Raw genomic sequence first — 19,025 nt, forward strand, 5'->3', positions numbered from 1 at the left:
TCCTATTCCAGCAGCAGGAGTGCTGAGGGACAGCAGAGAGAAGTCAATGGAAAGAAGATTCACTGTTAATTGACAGATGTTGTTGTCTACCCCTGGCACTGAGGATACCTCTCTGGGGGAGGGAATTCCAGTTATTAAGAAGAGACAAGTATTAGTAATGGGTGAGCCGATCATTAGAAACATCGATAGCTGGGTTTGCGATGACCGGGAGAACCGCATGGTGACTTGCCTGCCTGGTGCGAAGGTTGCGGATCTCTCGAGACAACTAGATAGTCTTCCATGTAGTGCTGGGGAGGAGCCGGTGGTCGTGGTACATGTAGGTACCAATGACATAGGGAGGGATAGGAGAGAGTCCTGGAGGCCAAATTTAGGCTGCTAGGTAAGAGATTGAAGTCTAGGACCTTCATGGTAGCATTCTCTGAGATGATCCCACTTCCATGAACAGGCCAGTTAGACAGGCAGAACTGCAGGGTCTCAATGTGTGGATGAGATGATGGTGTAGGGAGGAGGGGCTTAGATTTATTGGGAACTGGGGAAACTTTTGGGAAAGGGGGAACCTATACAGGGAGGATAGGCTCCTCCTAAACCAATATGGAACCAGATTGCTGGTACTTAACATTAAAAAGGTTGTAAAGCAGTTTTTAAACTAAGGGTTGGGGAAGGCCGACAGGTCTAGAGGAACACATGGTTCGAACAGAGACATTCCTTAGGGTAGGATCTAGTAATGGAGATTGTCTATGTCCTACTAAGAAGGAAAGGATGGAAGATGATAAAATACAGGCAGGATCTGATGAGAAACAGTCAAATGATGAAAAATCTCATTCAATTACATCATGTAATGGGAGACAGCTAAAAAGTGACAAGCATTTAAAAAGTGCTTATATACCAATGCTAGAAGTCTAAATAATAAGATGGGTGAACTAGAGTGCCTTGTATTGAATGAGGATATTGATATAATAGGCATCAGAGAGACTTGGTAGAATGAGGATAATCAATGGGACGCAGTAATATCAGGGTACAAAATATATCGGAAGGACAGAACAGGTTGTGCTGGTGGGGGAGTGGCACTATATGTAAAAGAAAGCTTGGAATCAAATGAAGTAAAAATCTTAAATGGAGCAAATTGTACCATAGAATCCTTATGGATAGTAATTCCATGCTCTAATAATAATATAGTGGTGGGGATATATTACCGACCACCTGCCCAGGATGGCGATGGTGACTGTGAAATGCTCAGGGAGATTAGAGAGGCTATTAAAATAAAAAACTCAATAATAATGGGGGATTTTAACTATCCCCATATTGACTGGGTACATGTTACCTCAGGACGGATGCAAAGATAAAGTTTCTTGACACCTTAAATGACTGCTTCTTGCAGCAGCTAGTCCTGGAACCCACAAGAGGAGAGGCAATTCTTGATTTAGTCCTAAGTGGAGCACAGGATCAGGTCCCAGAGGTGAATATAGCTGGACGGTTTGGTAATAGTGACCATAACATAATTAAATTTAAATCCCTGTGGTGGGGGAAACACCACAGCGACCCAACACTGTAGCATTTAATTTCAGAACGGGAAACTACACAAAAATGAGGAGGTTAGTGAAACAAATATTAAAAGGTACAGCAGCAAAAGTAAAAACCTTGCACCACCATAATAGAGGCTACACTTAAATATATACCCCAAATTTAAAAACATAGTAAGAGAACCAAAAAAAAGTCACCATGGCTAAACAACAAAGTAACAGAAGTGATGAGAGGCAAAAAGGCATCCTTTAAAATATGGAGGTTAAATCCTAGTGAGGAAAACAGAAAGGAACATAAACTCTGGCAAATGAAGTGTAAAAATATAATTAGGAAGGCCAAAAAAGAATTTGAAGAACAGCTAGCCAAAGACTTAAAAAGTAATAGCAAATTTTTTTTAAGTACATCAGAAGCAGGAAGCCTGCTAAACAACCAGTGGGGCCACTGGACAATCAAGATGCTAAAGGACCACTCAAAGACAATAAGGCCACGGCAGAGAAACTAAATGAATTCTTTGCATTGGTCTTCACGGCTGAGGATGTGAGGGAAATTCCCAAACCGGAGCCATTCTTTTTAGCTGACAAATCTGAGGAACTGTCCCAGACTGAGGTACCATTAAAGGAGGTTTTGGAACAAATTGATAAACTAAACAGGAATAAGTGACCAGGACAGATGGTATTCACCCAGGAATTCTGAAGGAACTCAAATGTGAAATTGCAGGACTACTATCTGTCATCAGTAACCTATCATTTAACTCAGCTTCTGTACCAAATGACTGGAGGATAGGAAACAAAGGGTAGGAATAAATGGTCAGTTTTCAGAATGGAGAGAGGTAAATAGTGGTGTCCCCCAGGGGTCTGTGCTGGGCCAAGTCCTGTTCAACATATTCATAAATGATCTGGAAAAGGGGGTAAACAATAAGGTGGCAAAATTTGCAGATGATACAAAACTACTCAAGATAGTTAAGTCCCAGGAAGACTGCGAAGAGCTACAAAAGGATCTCTCAAAACTGGGAGACTGGGCAACAAAATGGCAGATGAAATTCAGTGTTGATAAATGCAAAGTAATGCACATTGGAAAACATAATCCCAACTATACATATAAAATGATGGGGTCTAAATTAGCTGTTACCACTCAAGAAAGAGATCTTGGAGTCATTGTGGATAGTTCTCTGAAAAGATCCACTCAATTTGCAGCGGCAGTCAAAAAAGTGAACAGAATGTTGGGAATCATTAAGAAAGGGATAGATAATAAGGCAGAAAATATCATATTGTCTCTATACAAACCCATGGTATGCCCACATCTTGAATACTGCATGTAGATGTGGTCATCCCATCGCAAAAAAGATTGGAATTGGAAAAGATTCAGAAAAGGGCAACAAAAATAATTAGGGGTATGAAGCATCTGCCATATGAGGAGAGATTAATAAGACTGGGACTTTTCAGCTTGGAAAAAAGATGACTAAGGGGGGATATAATAGAGGTCTATAAAATCATGATTGATGTAGAGAAAGTACATAAGGACGTGTTATTTACTCCTTCTCATAACACAAGAACTAAGGGTCACCAAATGAAATTAATAGGCAGCAAGTTTAAAACAAACAATAGGAAGTATTTTTTCACACAACGCATAGTCAACCTGTGGAACTCCTTGTCAGAGGATGTTGTGAAGGACAAGACTATAACGGGGTTCAAAAAAGAACTAGATACATTTATGGAGGATAGGTCCATTAGTGGCTATTAGCCGGGATGGGCAGAAATGGTGTCCCTAGTCTGTGTTTGCCAGAAGCTGGGAATGGGCGATAGGGGATGGATCACTTGATGGTTACCTGTTCTGTTCATTCCCTCTGGGGCACCTGGCATTGGCCACTGTCGGAAGGCAGGATACTGGGCTAGATGGACCTTTGGTCTGATCCAGTATGGCCATTCTTATGTTCTCATGAGTGAGCCTCAGACTAGTTCAGGGCTGGAATCTGGAGCCCAAATCAGTGTTTTGGGGGAAATTTTCCTCTCCTTTACACTGGGGCAACCCCACTGGGCATAATTTGGACCTTTCATAGATTCATTCAAGCTGGTAGAGCTTCATCTAGTGCAACTCCCTTCAACATGGCAAGGCCGAAACAGTCTCCTCTCTGGCCAGCCGGAGCAAAGCTCAGCTTCTCCTGGGCACCAGGAGCAATCTTAGCTTCTTCTGAGAGAGATTTCCATTTCCCCTTTGGAGAGCCTGCACAAACCCTGTTGCTTCTGAGAAAGTTCCCTTCTTTACTCCTATCTTTTCAATACTCCCAGTACTTAGGGGAACCAGGAATTGTCCATCCCCAGGGCTTTTTGTAGGTTCAGGAATTCCCATTGGTTTTAAAAATCCTGGATTTTGAGAGACTGTATCCCAGTTATACAAGGGTTTCAGAATGAAATTTCTTGTAACAAGGCAGTTAAACATCTATCTATCTATCTATCTATCTATCTATCTATCTATCTATCTATCTATCTATCTATCTATCTATCTATCTAAACATTTTTGTAGTGGGCAGATATGAATATATTCAACCTACTTTATGATAGGTCATATTATAATGTTTATTTAGAGTTGCTGAGAATAACAAGCCATGAAAATGAACCTTAAGTCCATTTCTACATATCACTAGGACTCCCTGAGAGATAGCAGCCATACACTACGAACAGTGTTATGCTATGTTCAACAAATGTATGATTTTAATTTGCATTTGATGATGTTAGTAGAGTATAAACCAATAGCTGTAACATGCATCACCCCTTTCTTTTACATTATTGTTTTTGGAGGTGTTTTATTGCAAAGGTTAAAACCGATTCCATCCTGAAACACCCTACGTCAGCCCAGGGCAGTGAATGAACTGGAATCTGGTTTTATGGGATTCCTTCTCTTTCTTTTTCTCTTTCTCTTGGTATAGTTTTCTCTTAATAAGATTTTCCTTTCTGTTCTCCAGTCGGAATAATGAATCTGGGGCTATCTGAAAACATGTTGCTGCAATACAGCACCTGAAAGTCCTTTACAAAAATAAAATCAGGCCAGATCCAAATCCAGATCAAGCCAGATCAGGCTTGTCTACACTTTCCGGAGGATTGAAGCTGTGGCGATCGATGCATCGGCGGTTGATTTAGTGGGTCTAGTGAAGTCCCGCTAAATCAACCGCTGATTGCTCTCCCATCAACTCCTGTACTCCACCTGATCGAGAAGAGTAAGGGGAGTCGATGGAAAATAGTCTCCTGTTGACGTCACGTAGTGTGGACCCCACGGTAAGTAGATCTAAGCTACGTCGATTTGGTTACACAATTCATACTCAAATTGCGTAGCTTAGATCGACTTTTCCCTTTAGTGTAGACAAGGTTAGTGTAAATGGGCATAGCTCCACTGAAGTTGATGGAACTACTGCCGTGGAGATTAGCAGGGGATACGGCCCATTAGCTCTGGTTCTGACCTTGTCTCATGTTATCTCATGTAACAATATAGGGCCTAATCTTGCAGCCCTCACTCAGGCAAAACTCCCATAGGCTTCTTTCAGTACTTCTGGATGTCATTAAGCTCTGCCCATACAAATGACATCACTGTTTCCATAGTAACTAATGCACTTCAAGGAGGAAATAGCAGAGCAGGATTTTTTTTAAAGGACAAAAATTAGTGGCATAAACAAAATATGTGATGGCGGGGATGCTATAAAGTTTTCATTGCTGCTAATCTGGGAAAAGCTACATAATTCACTCGTAGCTCAGGCACCTACAAGTAATGTGGTCATTGCAAACGCCTGGCAATAAGTTCTTTATGCTGCCCCACATTATGGGCCCAATCCTCCACTAATTACATACACAAAGTTCCCATTGACATGAGTGAGTTCTGGGTGTGCAAAGAATGCAGCATCAGATCTATCTGTCTATAGCGATCTAAAATTTAGTGTGTGGGAATGAATCTTTCCAATGAGAGATTAAAACCTGAGCTTCTGTCTGCTGAGCATGGACCTTAAGGATCCTATAACAGGGTCATTGGTCAGCCAATATCTTCTCCTCTATTGCTGTGCAGTGTGCTATGCAACAGTCAGCCAGGGCTCTTCATCCCCAGAGGTGGCTGCATGGCATTGGTACTGCACGTACGTACTCTTTGAGATGAAATGCCTATATGAGTGTAATATTTTGTATATCAAACCTCTCCTTTAGACCCACCTCTGCTGTGACACATATAAGGAACAGAGCAATTAATGAGGATGAGACTGAGGGGCAGATGGGATTAGTTGTCTTTTACTTTATTTATAATAATTTTAAAGCAGCAAATTTGTATGAGTGTTGAAACATTGTATATATTGATTGCGTCCCTATCTCCAGGGCAGGGACCCTGCCTTCATATGTGTTTGTACGGTTTCTAGCACAACAGGGCCATGATCCTCAACCATGCTTTGCAGTGATACTGCCATACATGTGTTAAATACTCCCCCCACCTCCCACCCCACACCCGATAGGTTCTGATTGACAGCTCCTTGAAGTCAAGGGAAAGTCTTCAAGGGGCTCTGGATTAGACGCGGAGTGATGTCATTTATTTTTTTCCTTTAAAGCCTGATTTTGCAGTTCCCACTCAAGTAGAACTTCCACCGGAGCCTACAGGGAGTGCACCTGAGCTAAGACCTCAGGACCCCAAGTCCTCCATGTAAACACAGATCGCTTCCTAGAACAGGAAAAGCAATTCTGACATTGGGCTGCAATGAAAAAATGTGGAGTTTTGTCTGCTTCAAATGGAGTTAGTTATCGTGTTATAGCCTCATAGAGGCTTTTTATTTATTTTTAAAGGAGTAGCTCCATTAGCTGCTACTTACATCTGTGATCAGTAAAAGCAGGTTCCTCTGTGCATGTACTATAAAGTGTGAGTGATTGAGATATGGAGCGGGAGCTGGATTTGGAATGCCCCAGATTTCAGGAGCATTCATAGCTGAAGGGTTTGGTTCAGCCTATTAAAAAAAATGGGACCATCTGTAAAATTCCGAGTTGGATGACCTAACGTTTGGGGGCTCTGCTGTGTGGTTTGCTTTGGGACCCTGCCCATTCAGGATTCTCTTGGATTATCACTGCATCTGATTTCGGCGGCTCCCCTCAGTGACAAATGGACATGAAGAATTTCATAGAGTATTTCACAATCCATGTTGTTTCAATAATTAGCTATTTTTTTCCCTGACAGGGATAGATAATGCCATAAAGATGAAGCCAGTGTTATAAATCATTCCAAACACTGCCCTGATCTAAAACGTGCTGCTGGTGAATGGCACCCAAACAGACCACACCGTGTCTGTCGTTTGAGCATTGGCCTGCTAAACCCAGGGTTGTGAGTTCAATTCTTGAGGAGGCCATTTAGGGATCTGGGGCAAAAATTGGGGATTGGTCCTACTTTGAGCAGGGGGTTGGACTAGATGACCTCCTGAGGTCCCTTCCAACCCTGATATTCTATGATAAGCAAACAATCTATGAAGCCGAGCAAAGAATGGTACCAGAATCTGAGAACTAGCTACATTTATTTTAATGTTGATAATGGGGTAGTGCCAAGTTCTGCCCTGGCTGGTGCTTATAGGGAGAGCTGGGTGTATGTTCAATACATGGACCTCTACTCCTCCTAAAAGCTGCAGCCTGGGTGGGATCCCGTTGGGCAGGCAGAGCTGGGGGATGCATGGAGACGGGCATGCTTTCCTGTAGATTTTTAACAGTAAGGGTAATTTATTATTGGAACAATTTACCCAGGGTTGTGGTGGATTCTCCATCACTGGAAATGTTAAAATCAAGACAGGATGTTTCTCGAAAAGATCTGCTCCAGGAATTATTTTGGGGGAATTCTCTGGGGTGTGTTATCAAGGAGGTCAGACTAGACGATCACTATGGTGCCGTCTGGCCTTGGAATCTATGAAAAGCCCCAGTGTTTACCTCTGGCTCTCTCATGCTGTGCATCACAGCTTACATGATATCCAGCTAGGGGAGCGTTTCTCAAATGTGGCTACCGTGGCTGCATGTGGCCACCAGGGGCTTTTCTTGCGGCCACATCCTCCTGGGCTGTTATTGGGGGGGGGGGGCGAAGTAGAGGCCCCTCCCTGTTGCTCTGGGATGCACCACCTTTGTGTTGGTTGTTGGAGCCGCCAGCAGTGGTTGGGCCCTGCTCCCCCTGTGGAAAAAACCTGGGGCACAATGCTGGAGGACCAGGCAGCTGGTGAGATCCCCACCTTCCCAGGGGTGATGGGGTTCAGGCTTTAGGCTTCAGCACTGGGGTGGCGAGGCAGGGGGGTGGCAGGCTCTGGCCGCAGGGCTTTGGGCTCCAGCCCCTCCCACCTACCCTTCCCACCCTCATTGCTCCTGGCCCCCACTGCCTTCCCCAACCCCCCATCCAGGGCTTAATTTGTCCCCAGGCTTGACAGGGCTGAATAAGTCTGCGGTGAAAAGCAATACGTGTATGCTTGTTAATATCACTTTTCACAACAGACTTACTAGCTAGCAATAAATAAATTGCAATGATTTGGATATGTACGTATGCATACTTATTTGGTTTTACTAAAGATAATTAAATATTTTAGGAAAACGTGTGAGAGCGGCCACCAGCAAGAGTCAGTGGCTGCACTCGGAGGCCACCAAAAAGTTTGGTGTGAGTGCTAGGGAAGGATCCTTTTCTGCTGTGTGTTCTGGGGAATGTCTCCCTGTGATCTCTTTCCCCTCCAATGAAGCCACACAGCAGGAGGACAGGTCCTAGCCCAGAGCATTCAGTTTTCCAGTGATTTGGGTGCCTTGATTTGTAGTCTGAGTCAATTTGTCAGAGGGCGGTGGCTCAACCCTTTCTTGCTATCAGGCCCCTAGCTATCTCAGAAATGAGGCACTTTGCTTTAGAAAATCCTGGCCAGAAATCAATCAGTAACTAGTTTCTGGAGTTCACCATTAAACGGTGCTATTTCCTTTTTTTTAACTCTTAACATCGGTTGAAGAACATATTAAAAAATTCAAGACACAGAGGAATTTTCAGATTATTTTCAATAAAAATCTTGGGGTGGGGGAGGGAGTCTTCCTCCCAAAGTAAATGCTCAATTTTTTTTCTTAAAAAGCAAAATCAGCAACCAGCTTCCGCCTGTTGACTATAACGTTATCGCGGTATAATGAAGCCTGCTTGGGTTGCTATTGGGCAGCTTTGAACCAAGGACTTCTAGCAATAAAACCATGGGCTTTTTTCACTTGAGCTAAAAGAGGACTTGTCCTAGGTGCCAGAAGTAGTAGTCCCTTATCCTCTTACGTCGTCCAACTGCTAAAGGAAGTCAGAGGCCTGCAGTGTGCTGGGATGGGTTACAAATGCCATTGCAGAGCGCCAGAGGCTGGCAGAATTTGGCCTGACTAGGGTGTAGTGATGCACACAAATCAGGCAGTGCGATTGCATTATATAACTCAACCTTGTCATGTGCTACTGTTTATCATTGTACTGTAAGTCTGATTTTTTTCCCCCATATGGTATTGGAACCATCCTGGGCAGGTTGACTCCACACTGAGGTTTCTTTCCTGTCGGTCTCAGGTTCATGTGACCCTGCCTCAGCCAATAGCTAGAGCCAGTAATGTTTGCCTCTAATAACAATTGATCATCTACTGTGCGAGAGCTACAGTGCTAGGCTATTCTAGGTCACATAATTCTGTCTCCTCTTATTGGACAGTGTTATCTGCAGTCCATGATCATCATAAATATCTGGTTGGGTGGACAGGTAGGTAGATACATAAGGACAAGCAGAATGAATTTGTACAGATAGATATGCAGTCAATTAAGCAGCACCGTTAATCTAATTATGTGTGGTGTGGATAACTGTCTGCCACTAAAAGACAAATGCCGAGGTAAAGTATTTATCAAAAATACTGTAAGCGCAGAGGTGAAGCTGAGACATTTGTTGTTAAAGAGCTAGACAGTAATCTGGTCACAATGTATAATTCCATTAACATTATTCCTATTATACCAAATAATTTAGTTAAAATAAATGAAAGCCATTCTGTAGACATATGATGGCAGTGGAAGAGCTGACCCCAAGGAAGGCAATTCCATTTCAAAAGACAAAGCGGGCACATTGATTCTATCTAATATCTTTTTTTCTTTATTTTTTAATCTTTGGAAGGGAATTTTCCCCCCTCTGATCTTTGCTGCCTTGTGTCACATGGACCATCCAGAGGGCATGGATGAGGCACCCTTTGGAACCCATTAAGGCCTCTCTGGGTTTAGCCACATGGATCACTCAAGGAGCAAGAACCTGGGATCAAGAATTATAAAATAAGATTTTGTAATTCATATGAGAATGGGGCCTAGAGGCCACTACCAAGATTGTGCTAGGCACTATACATACACATGGTAAGAGACAGTCTCTGCCCTTAATAGCTTTAATTTCAATAGATAAAAGAGTTTTATTAGCCTGCTATCCATGTGGGACCTGAGATTAAGAGACTTGCCCAAGGTTACACCCACAGGCTGTGGCAGAGGTGGAAACTGAAGGCAGATCTTTTGAACCCTACCTCAGTGCCTTATGTCTACACTGCAAAGAGAAACCCACAACGCTGAGTCTCTATTGACTTGGACTCGCAGTGCAGGCATTCAGGCTTGGGGTGGAGCTTGGGCTCTGAAACCCAGCAAGAGGGGACGGTCTCCATGCCGAGGCTCCAGCCTTAGAGGGATTGTCTGCTCTGCTATTTTCAGCCTGCAGCCCGAGCCGTGCAAGCTGTGGTCAATTGGCCCAGGCTCTGAGACTCGGTGCACCGGTGTTTCTTTGCAGTGTAGACGTATCCTAAACCACAAGGCCATCCTTCCTTACAACCAGCCTCAGCTCTCCAAAGCAGCCCTGAAAACAACTGAGAAAGCCTGTGAGTTCCTCCCCATGCTGTATCTGAGAAGATGCATTTTGATTGGTTCACAAGCTGAATAGCTACATACTTCTGCCAATCAATAAAGAACTTTATCAGAAGTAGAATTCACTTTTTTTTTTTAATGTAATCTATTTTTCAGAGTAAACTAGCTTCAGGCTGGCCAATGTGTGTGAGCTTTAAAAAGCATATCAATAAATAAGCCAATGAGCTTATTTGTTTCATTTTGGTACAATCAGGTAACTCTTTCCTGACCCTTCTCTAGATTTGTGGCAGCATAAAAATGCCCAAATATTTACTGCTAGTCAGTCGTCCTGATACCACAGAACTGCCCAATAGACAAGTGAAAGAAAGAGCTGATGCACAAACATCTCCTGTGATATTACACTCTTGCTATGGGGCATATTTCTTTAAAATCAATCATCTTTTAGGCATGCATGGCAGCATTATGTGCATTGCTTTTACAGGGCAATCTTCTCTTGCAGACTTTTACAGCCCTCTCTGCTTATTCTGAACTATAGGCAGATAGAAATGGAGATAAATATCTAGCTATCCAGATCTATATAAGCTGTCTGTCTCTAGACAGACATCTTATATGAGTCTAGATAGCTAGATATATAGCTTGCTTTTATACTGAGCCTCTCACCCCAAAATATTTCAAAAGCTCTTTACAAAGCATAAATACTGCAGAGTGGGACCATTTCAGTCAACAGTGAAATGCAGCCACCATTGGTGTGGAACGGGGTAGCCATTTAACAGAGCCCAGGAACACCATGCAACAATTTAGGTCAGAAAGTGAAGGAGCTACACCATAGCCCATTGACACTGCAGGGAATGCGAGAATGTACAAACTACATGCAGCATGTGTGCTCTGATTTGATGTCTGCTCTTGGATTGCCATGCAGATCTGTGTAGCACAGGAGAATTTTTGCATGGCTATAGACAGTGCCTCCCTTCGAGCCAAATTAAGGTTGCCAATTTTGGTTGGATGTATCCCTGGATGTTTCATCACACGACATAATCTTTAACGATTAATCTTTGATTCCTGGAGACTCGACAACCCTAAGCTAAATACCTGGGTATACCATCCAATCTTGCTTCTACTGGCAGTAATGAGCCCCATGATCTTGATGTGTAAGCTCTGTACTGATGTCACTCTTCTTTGCTGTCGCTTTTCTCTCTCTCTCTCTGTTTGCATACTCCATTAGATACCCTGCTGATTGGTTTGGAATCATCATCTGTTAGTATACTCCACCCGAGCAAACTGCATGTCTTTGTTACCTTCTAGTAGCTGGTCCATATAAGAGGATAAGAACCTTATATAGCTGCTGACTAGAGGAGTTACTCCTTTAACTAAAGCTGTAGAGGCTCATGCTCTTAGTCATGCTAAACACCAAGACCATGTCTGGGTGGTTATATTAGCACTTATGTGCTCTCTGCTGAATCCTTACAGATTCTTTTGTTTTGAGGTATTACCTGTACCCTGCCTTGTCCCTACTCTTCACAATCCATTGTATCATAGGCAGGGACTGGTAGCACCACCTATTACTAAAGTTGCCTGACACCTCCCATTAAAAAGACTCGGTTTTCAGTTGCTTATCAATTTGCCAGACTTTGACTGGTTTTTAGGCTGAAATGTTCCATGCTGGGTGTCTGCCTCAGGCTGAATTGTTCTGGAAAATTTGAGCCAAAATGGCTCAACGGTTTCAGAGAACAAGGCTAGGGGAAATGAAATATGTTGTTTTGCTCATGTTAAAAAATCCTGGTGACCTTTCTTCTTTGCAAAGCTCTAGTGCTCTCGTGCATTGGATCAGGGACTTGCAGTTTGGAGGGGGAGGGCAGCGGTTTGTCATCTTCGTGAAAACCATCTAAATTTGGCCACCCAAGTTTCCAGCCTCTGAAAAACTGCAGTTTGCACATGCTCAGTAGAGACTTGTGAGGAATTCTCAGCTTAATTCCCCAGAGACTTTGTCCACAGTGGGACTTTGCCAGCAATTGCAGTTCATGGGTGCTTCAGGCCAAGCGGTGGTGGGGCTGGGCACCTGAACTGAAAGCAGGAAGCCTGTCGCTTCATGTGCCCTCACTGCTTCCCCTCCAGGGCTCAGGCGTGGTGCGGGAGGAAGCTGCTTGAACTGAATGTAGAGGGGACAAGAGCCAGACCTGGCAGGGGAAGTACTGTAGATGGGGAGCCAGTGGGGACAGGGAACGTGGGTGTGTGGGTGACCAGAGGCCAGTTCGGGCCAGGAAGAAACGGGGGCGGAGGGTGGGGCGGGGCACGGACTGTGTGTGGGACTTTACGACCTCAGTAATGTTCTCCTCAGGTAGAGTTTGTGTGTGCGCTAAGTACGTGTCACCTGACCTAGGCTTTTATGTTAAACTCAATACAGAGTGATTCACACAGAGCCCGTAACTGCCAGGGAATGTAGGCAGCCGGGTGTTCTTTGCCAGGCTGGAATTACGCCAGGGCATGGGGGTGGCTGCTCCTCTCGCACAACATGCTGGGGAATTGCTAGTGGGAGTGGATGGTCGGGAGCTCAGCTTTGAGCCCCCACAACCACTTTTTAGGAAGACCTTCTTTAGTGTAAAGAATATTTTAGGGTGTCGCTCCTCCCCACACAGCTGACAGTCTACACCTGCCTACTTCTGCGAGTGGAGGGGGCTCATGCCCCACAGATATTGCCAGAGCCTCTCCCACTTACTGCCGTGGGAGAGCTAGGCCAGGATGTCAGTATGTGAGGGGGCGGGTAATGGGGTGCTGGTTGGACTCTCACAATAACTGTGCCTCACAAACAGGAGCTTGTTCCTGAAGACAGGGTTTGTAATGACCCCCTCCACACAGCCAAGTAGCCCCCCACACCCCCAGGAGCAGGAAGGCATTGGGGAGCACCTGGTTCCTGCCATGGCTCTGATGCCAATGGGTGGCAGAGCACAGCAAAGTGCTTCTGCCGAGCACTTCTATGCCACCAGCGCTGCCCTGGAGAGCCATGGGATTACAGCCCAGACTCTTCCATTGGGATGGGCCTGGGAGGGGGACCCCCGACGGGACCTCTGGGAGGGGAAACTTGCGACATGCCCATTCCCCACCAGGGATGAGGCATGTAGGGGAGCACCAGAGTAGGCGGCCTTGTTCATCTCATGCCACAGGTGTCCCTGGCACTGGGCAAAAGCAATAGAGCCCCACCCCAAAGACGTTAGAGCCTAGAGGTGCCCGTCCGGTACGAAGCAAGCCTTGTGGTGGCTGTGCTGTCTCTGGGGGCGGCAGGGGGACGTGGTCAGCGAGGCTGGTCTGGGGAGGCTGAAGGCAGGGAGTTTTAAGGGGGGCTTTGAGGAAGGGAAGGGGCAGTTGGTGCATGGGAAGCTGCCCCAAGGACGGGGGGCAGCGTGAGAGAAGGCTGGAAGCCAAGAGTGCGGGGAGGAGGCAAGGGGAGAGACTACGGAGAGGGGGCAGGAAGGCATGAGAGCTGAAGCGAGGCAGGGTGAAGCTGCTCAGGGCCTTGAGGGGGTGGATGAGGCGAACAGCCTGGACAAGGAAGGGGAGCAGAAGCCACTGAAGGGATATCTCCCGCTATATCTGTGCAGAGCTTAGCACAGTGGGGCCCCCATCCCGGCTGGGGTCTCGAGGCACTGCTGAGGTGTAACACTGTTCAGCACAGGCGTGTGTAGAGCTGGAGCGATGGGAGAGCAGGGGGCTGGGTGAGCACACAGTGTTTGCACCCCGAAGGGACTGGGACACCAGGTGGGCCTAGCTCCCTGAACGCAAATCTCTAACTCGGTGACTGGCTCCCTCTCTTCCCACGGAGCAGGGAGATACAGGCCTCCGAGGCTCTCTCGCGCCTTTTCCTTTCTCCAAATGGGGCTGTCCTCACTGACCCTGCTCTTCTCCTCTCTCTCTCCCCTCCCCCCCAACTGCTGCCTCGTCAGAGATTCCCCAGTGCGCCGGCTGCAACCAGCACATCCTGGATAAATTCATCCTGAAAGTCCTCGACAGACATTGGCACAGCTCCTGCCTCAAGTGCGCAGACTGCCAGATGCAGCTGGCAGACAGGTGCTTCTCCAGAGCCGGGAGCGTCTACTGTAAGGAAGACTTCTTCAAGTAAGTGCAGCCGTCTCCTTTGTGTTGGGAGGGCCGAGTGGCAGTGGCCTGGGTGTTTTCTGACAGCTCACACCAGGCTGTGGAGAAAGCTCCCCCTTGCACAGGAGACCTTGCTCCGGAAACTCCCTGCCAGTGCTTGCCAAAGGTTTTAGGATTAAGAGCCCTGCTCTCAGGAGCACACCAGGGTCCTAACAATCCTCCCAAGCTGTTTTTTGTTAGAAATAAATCCCTTTCTAACTTAATGTTTCTCCTAATCGAATCCCAACCTGTCCCTGCAGCTGCTTTGACACAGTTTAGGGTTAGTGAAAACCAGGACATGGCTGCTTTGGCCTCCCCTCCTGGGATCAACTCAGAGGAACTCAATTGCCCAGATCACAGAAGATGTCAGCTTGGGGAGCCCCCGGTTACCACCCTCATGCCTCTCATTCTGGGTTTCATCAGAAGGGGAACCATTTGGCCTCCCAGACAGACTGGCTGCGTGGGGGTACAGCCCATGATGAGGTTGGTGGAAATGGAGAGAGAAAGGAAAACAGAGGTGATCATGGAAAGACAGGCATGACGTTCCATAAGCAGACACCGGTACAGACGGACATGGAAACAACTGGACAAATTTTAGTATAATTTCTCCAAAATCTTCTTATATATATATATATTTTAAGCCCAAGTGTTTAAATAAAGGGAATTTTGCTGCTTTAGAACTGCCACAGGCTGAATGCTATTTGTGGGGATTTAACCTTCTTAGAGACCCAAATCTCTCTAATACTCCTCTCCCCCAACATCCTCCCTCCCTCTCTCCCTATTACATTTTTAAGCCCAAATTGGACTAAGGATTCGGCTTGTTAATCACCCTTCCTGCATCAAGCACATCTGTTCAGATCAGAGCTAGAGGGCAGGAGAAAACCACACATAGACAAAGACTCCAGATCCCTGCTGCTTTTCAAGATCTACTCTCTTTGTGGGTTGTTATTTTGTTTTTGCTGCCTTCATCTTTTGTTGCTTTCCCTGATTATCCATATTTTTTTCCTAGTAGGGTAAAAGTCTTATTTAATTCACACTTGGGCCATTTGCAATCTGTGTACCTGCCTCTAAACCAGTGACTCTCAACCTTTCCAGACAACTGTACCCCTTTCAGCAGTCTGATTTGTCTTGCATACCCCGAGGTTTCACCTCATTTAAAAACTATTTCCTTATGAAAATCAGACATAAAAACACCAAAGTGTCACAGCACACCATACTGAAAAATTGCTGACTTTCTCATTTTTACCACATAATATAAATCAATTGGAATATAAATTTTGTACTTACATTTGAGCGTATAGAGCAGTATAAACAAGTCATTGTATGAAATTTTAGTTTGTACTGATTTTGCTAGTGCTTTTTCTATAGCCTGTTGTAAAACTAGGCAAATATCTAGATGAGTTGATGTACCCCCTGGAAGACCTTTGCATACCCTCCGGGGTACATGTACCCCTGGTTGAGAACCATTGCTCTAAACTATCTGATGTACAAACCTGGACTGTCCATGGCTCCGCTGTGAAAGAGCATTATTCTTGCAATGAAAATTGGACTTTTAGCAGTACATTTTATCCCCTGATTGCAAAATGCAGTCATTTTATAAAGCACAGTTAATATCTGTATCGGGCCAGATCCTCTGCTGATTAAACTGGTGTAACTCTACTGATGTCAATAGTGCGATGCTGATTTACATCAGCTAAAGATCTGGCAAGGTACGTAAGAGCCAGATCCTTGGTTAGTGGAAATTGATGTAGCTCACTGAAGATAAGGAAGTGATGCTGATTTACACCAGGAGGGGATCTGGCCCAAGATGTCTTTTGGTGGCTGAGAGGAAAAGGAATGAACAAGGTGCATTTGGAGTATGTTGGATATGATAGCAGAGCCATCAGACCTAAGACATATGGCATGTTTATGCAAGGAGGCACAAAGACAATGTAATGCAAATGGCTTCCTCTCAGAGAGCTCCATATTCATTGCTGCCCATTACTGTGCTCCGTTCTACCTGGGCTCCAGATCTGAGCGTTCCATGGCATCTGACACCGTGATATCGTTTCCCCACTTGTAAAAGAGTCCCAGGCCACGATGTTCTTTGCCGGCTCATGCCTAAGGTATTTATAAAGATCCCCCTTCTAAAGTAATCTTGCATCAGGTGCACACAGGGTATCGGTGAGATATCTACACGGTACTAAAGGAGTCTCGGGAGAGAACACAGGACGCAAAGGAGTCAGGAATATTTGATTTGAAAAATGTTGCAAAATTCAAGCATGGTCCCGTGCATTCTTTACCCAACTCTTTCAGGTGGGAGAATAATGAAACCAATATTTGTCTAGCAACTCATCCCCCAAATATGGTGACATTTCTCTGATGAATTGTGAAGTGAACAGTATCCCTCCAGCTGTAATCCCAGGTCAGGATTTCCCCTGTCCCCCAACCCCTGGTAAATGGGGTGCAGAGTCTACTGTCTCGCTTTCTTTTTGGATTTCCTTCAAGATGGACTTGAGGCCATTCTCAGACTCACCTGGACATCACTAGACACAGGCATTCAGAGACCCCAGTAACCCCACTTGGTTAGATTGGGTAGTTCCGCTATCTCTGTGCACAGTTTTGCCGATATTGCTAGTTCCATGCCAGGCACCCCACGGCTGCTCTTCGCAGGAGGATGGCACAACAAAGGCACCTAGAAGGTTCAATCCAGGAGGCATTGGTGGTTCTTGGCCTGGGAGGAGTCAGTCCCAAAAGGCTTGGGGGAGCAGGATGAGGCAGGTGGAGAGCGCCCTCTGCTGCACCTCTCGAGGAGGTGCTGCTCATATTCCCTTGTGCCATTTGTCCCAGTGGCTACAGTAGATCTAGCTGAGCTTGGAAGGTGGCCATCTTTAATGGCTGTTGTCATGGCGCTGGCCATTATGAAGGAATACAGGGTGGCACCGTCTCCTCCTGAGGTGGGGACAGGATGTGTGGCCACGGGATGAAAATGGGGGCAAGAGGGGAAATTGATCCAAAAGGCGATCTTGGCCTCCAAACAGACAGACAGACAGACCAGCATGTGCAGGGATTGGGTGAGAGTTGGTTAGGAGCTCCCCACTCTTTACCAGGATGGAGACTCAATGAATGAGGGTGAAATCAGTGATGCAATTTTCTGAGTTTTAGAAGAAGTTCAGCCATCCCCATGGAGATTTAATGCAACTTCTCAGAGGGGAGAGGGCATTAAGCGACTCAGCGTGGCCTCTTTCTTCCCCTCCCTCCTGCAGGAGAAGTTGTGGTGGGGGAGGGCACAGATCTTCCTATAGAGGAGAGGCAGGGAATAGGAGAGGAAGACTGGTTCCCTCCCCCAATGCAGCATAGCAAGGGATGTCATCCTATTTGTATTGTGTGTTGATAGTGTAACAAGCTCAGAGCAGCTCCTGGTGGCCTTGACTATTAACTAGGCTGCTTAGCCTAGATCCCTGATCTCATGGGACTAGCATGCTGGTGTCGATATGTAGGAAAGTGAGAAAGCAGAGCAGAGGCCTGGGCATCAGGTGTCCTGAGTTCTAGTCCCGATTGTGCCTGTGTGGGCAATTCACTTAACTTCTCTGTGTCTCCATTTACCCTACCTGTAGAATGGGGATAAAAAAACCTGCTTGTATCTTAAAGTTGAATTAATAATACTTAGCTCTTGTAGCCTGGTGCTCTTGAATCTGTGAGGTGGTTCACGAGCTGTATGGTATTTGTCACCACACCCCTGTGCGGCAGGGCAGTGCTAGTATCCCCATTGTACTGCTGGGGAGCTGAGACATAAAGAGGTTAAGTGACCTGCCCAAAGTCAACCAGGAAGTCTGCGGCAGAACAGGGAATTTCTCCCCACGTCCTGGGTCAGACCCTAACCACTGAACCATCCTTCTCAAGTGGTTAATATCTACAATGCACTTGGCATTCCTTGGAAGGAAGATGCCATAGAGATGCTAAGTATAAGCAATAGTACCTTTCAGCCAGGCTCCTAAAGCTCCATTGTGCTAGGATAACACAATGCGCCAGACCCTCCCGGTGAGTGGTTCAGTTGTGTTCAGTTTTGCATCTGGGTGGCAAGGCTGTTTCACAGTGGCTGTGTGTCTCATACATGGGTGTGTAAACATAGCCTGTAGGACAGCTGGATTTGCTATCAGTGTTCAGTCACCATCATCACGGTTGTCTGTTTCAGTGGCAGGAACTGGAGTGATTTTGGTTTGTTACAGGTGTTGCCTGCCCCAAAGAGCTCACACTAGAGCACTCCAGGTGGACAAAACAGGTGAGAGAGGGGAAGACATGGAGGACGCAATGGCAGTAAACAAATTCAGTGTGTGTGTTAGTTGTGACTCACCACATGCCCACTGTTGGCAATGTCCTAATCTACCTTCTGCTTGTGCCTGATAACTGTCTCCTAATTTCTGATAACCCTTTGGCCAGGGGTAATAATAGCAGTCCCCTGGCACTTGATATCAGTGTCTTGGTTCTCTTACCCTTCACTCTTTGTACTGTCAGGCCCTGTATTTCATCCCTTGTTATATTTCTGTAGG

General features: G+C 45.8%; 1 protein-coding gene across 1 annotated transcript in view; it reads left to right on the forward strand.

The window, feature by feature from the left end:
- Nucleotides 1–19,025, forward strand: part of LHX4 (LIM homeobox 4) — a 59,035-nt gene that overhangs the window by 9,356 nt on the left and 30,654 nt on the right. The window contains exon 2 of the mRNA XM_073356569.1: nucleotides 14,307–14,478. Within this exon, the coding sequence (XP_073212670.1) occupies nucleotides 14,307–14,478 (172 nt within the window). The remainder of the gene's footprint in view (nucleotides 1–14,306; nucleotides 14,479–19,025) is intronic.

This window comes from Lepidochelys kempii, chromosome 8 (assembly GCF_965140265.1).
Source record: "Lepidochelys kempii isolate rLepKem1 chromosome 8, rLepKem1.hap2, whole genome shotgun sequence".
Lineage (NCBI taxonomy): Eukaryota > Metazoa > Chordata > Testudines > Cheloniidae > Lepidochelys > Lepidochelys kempii.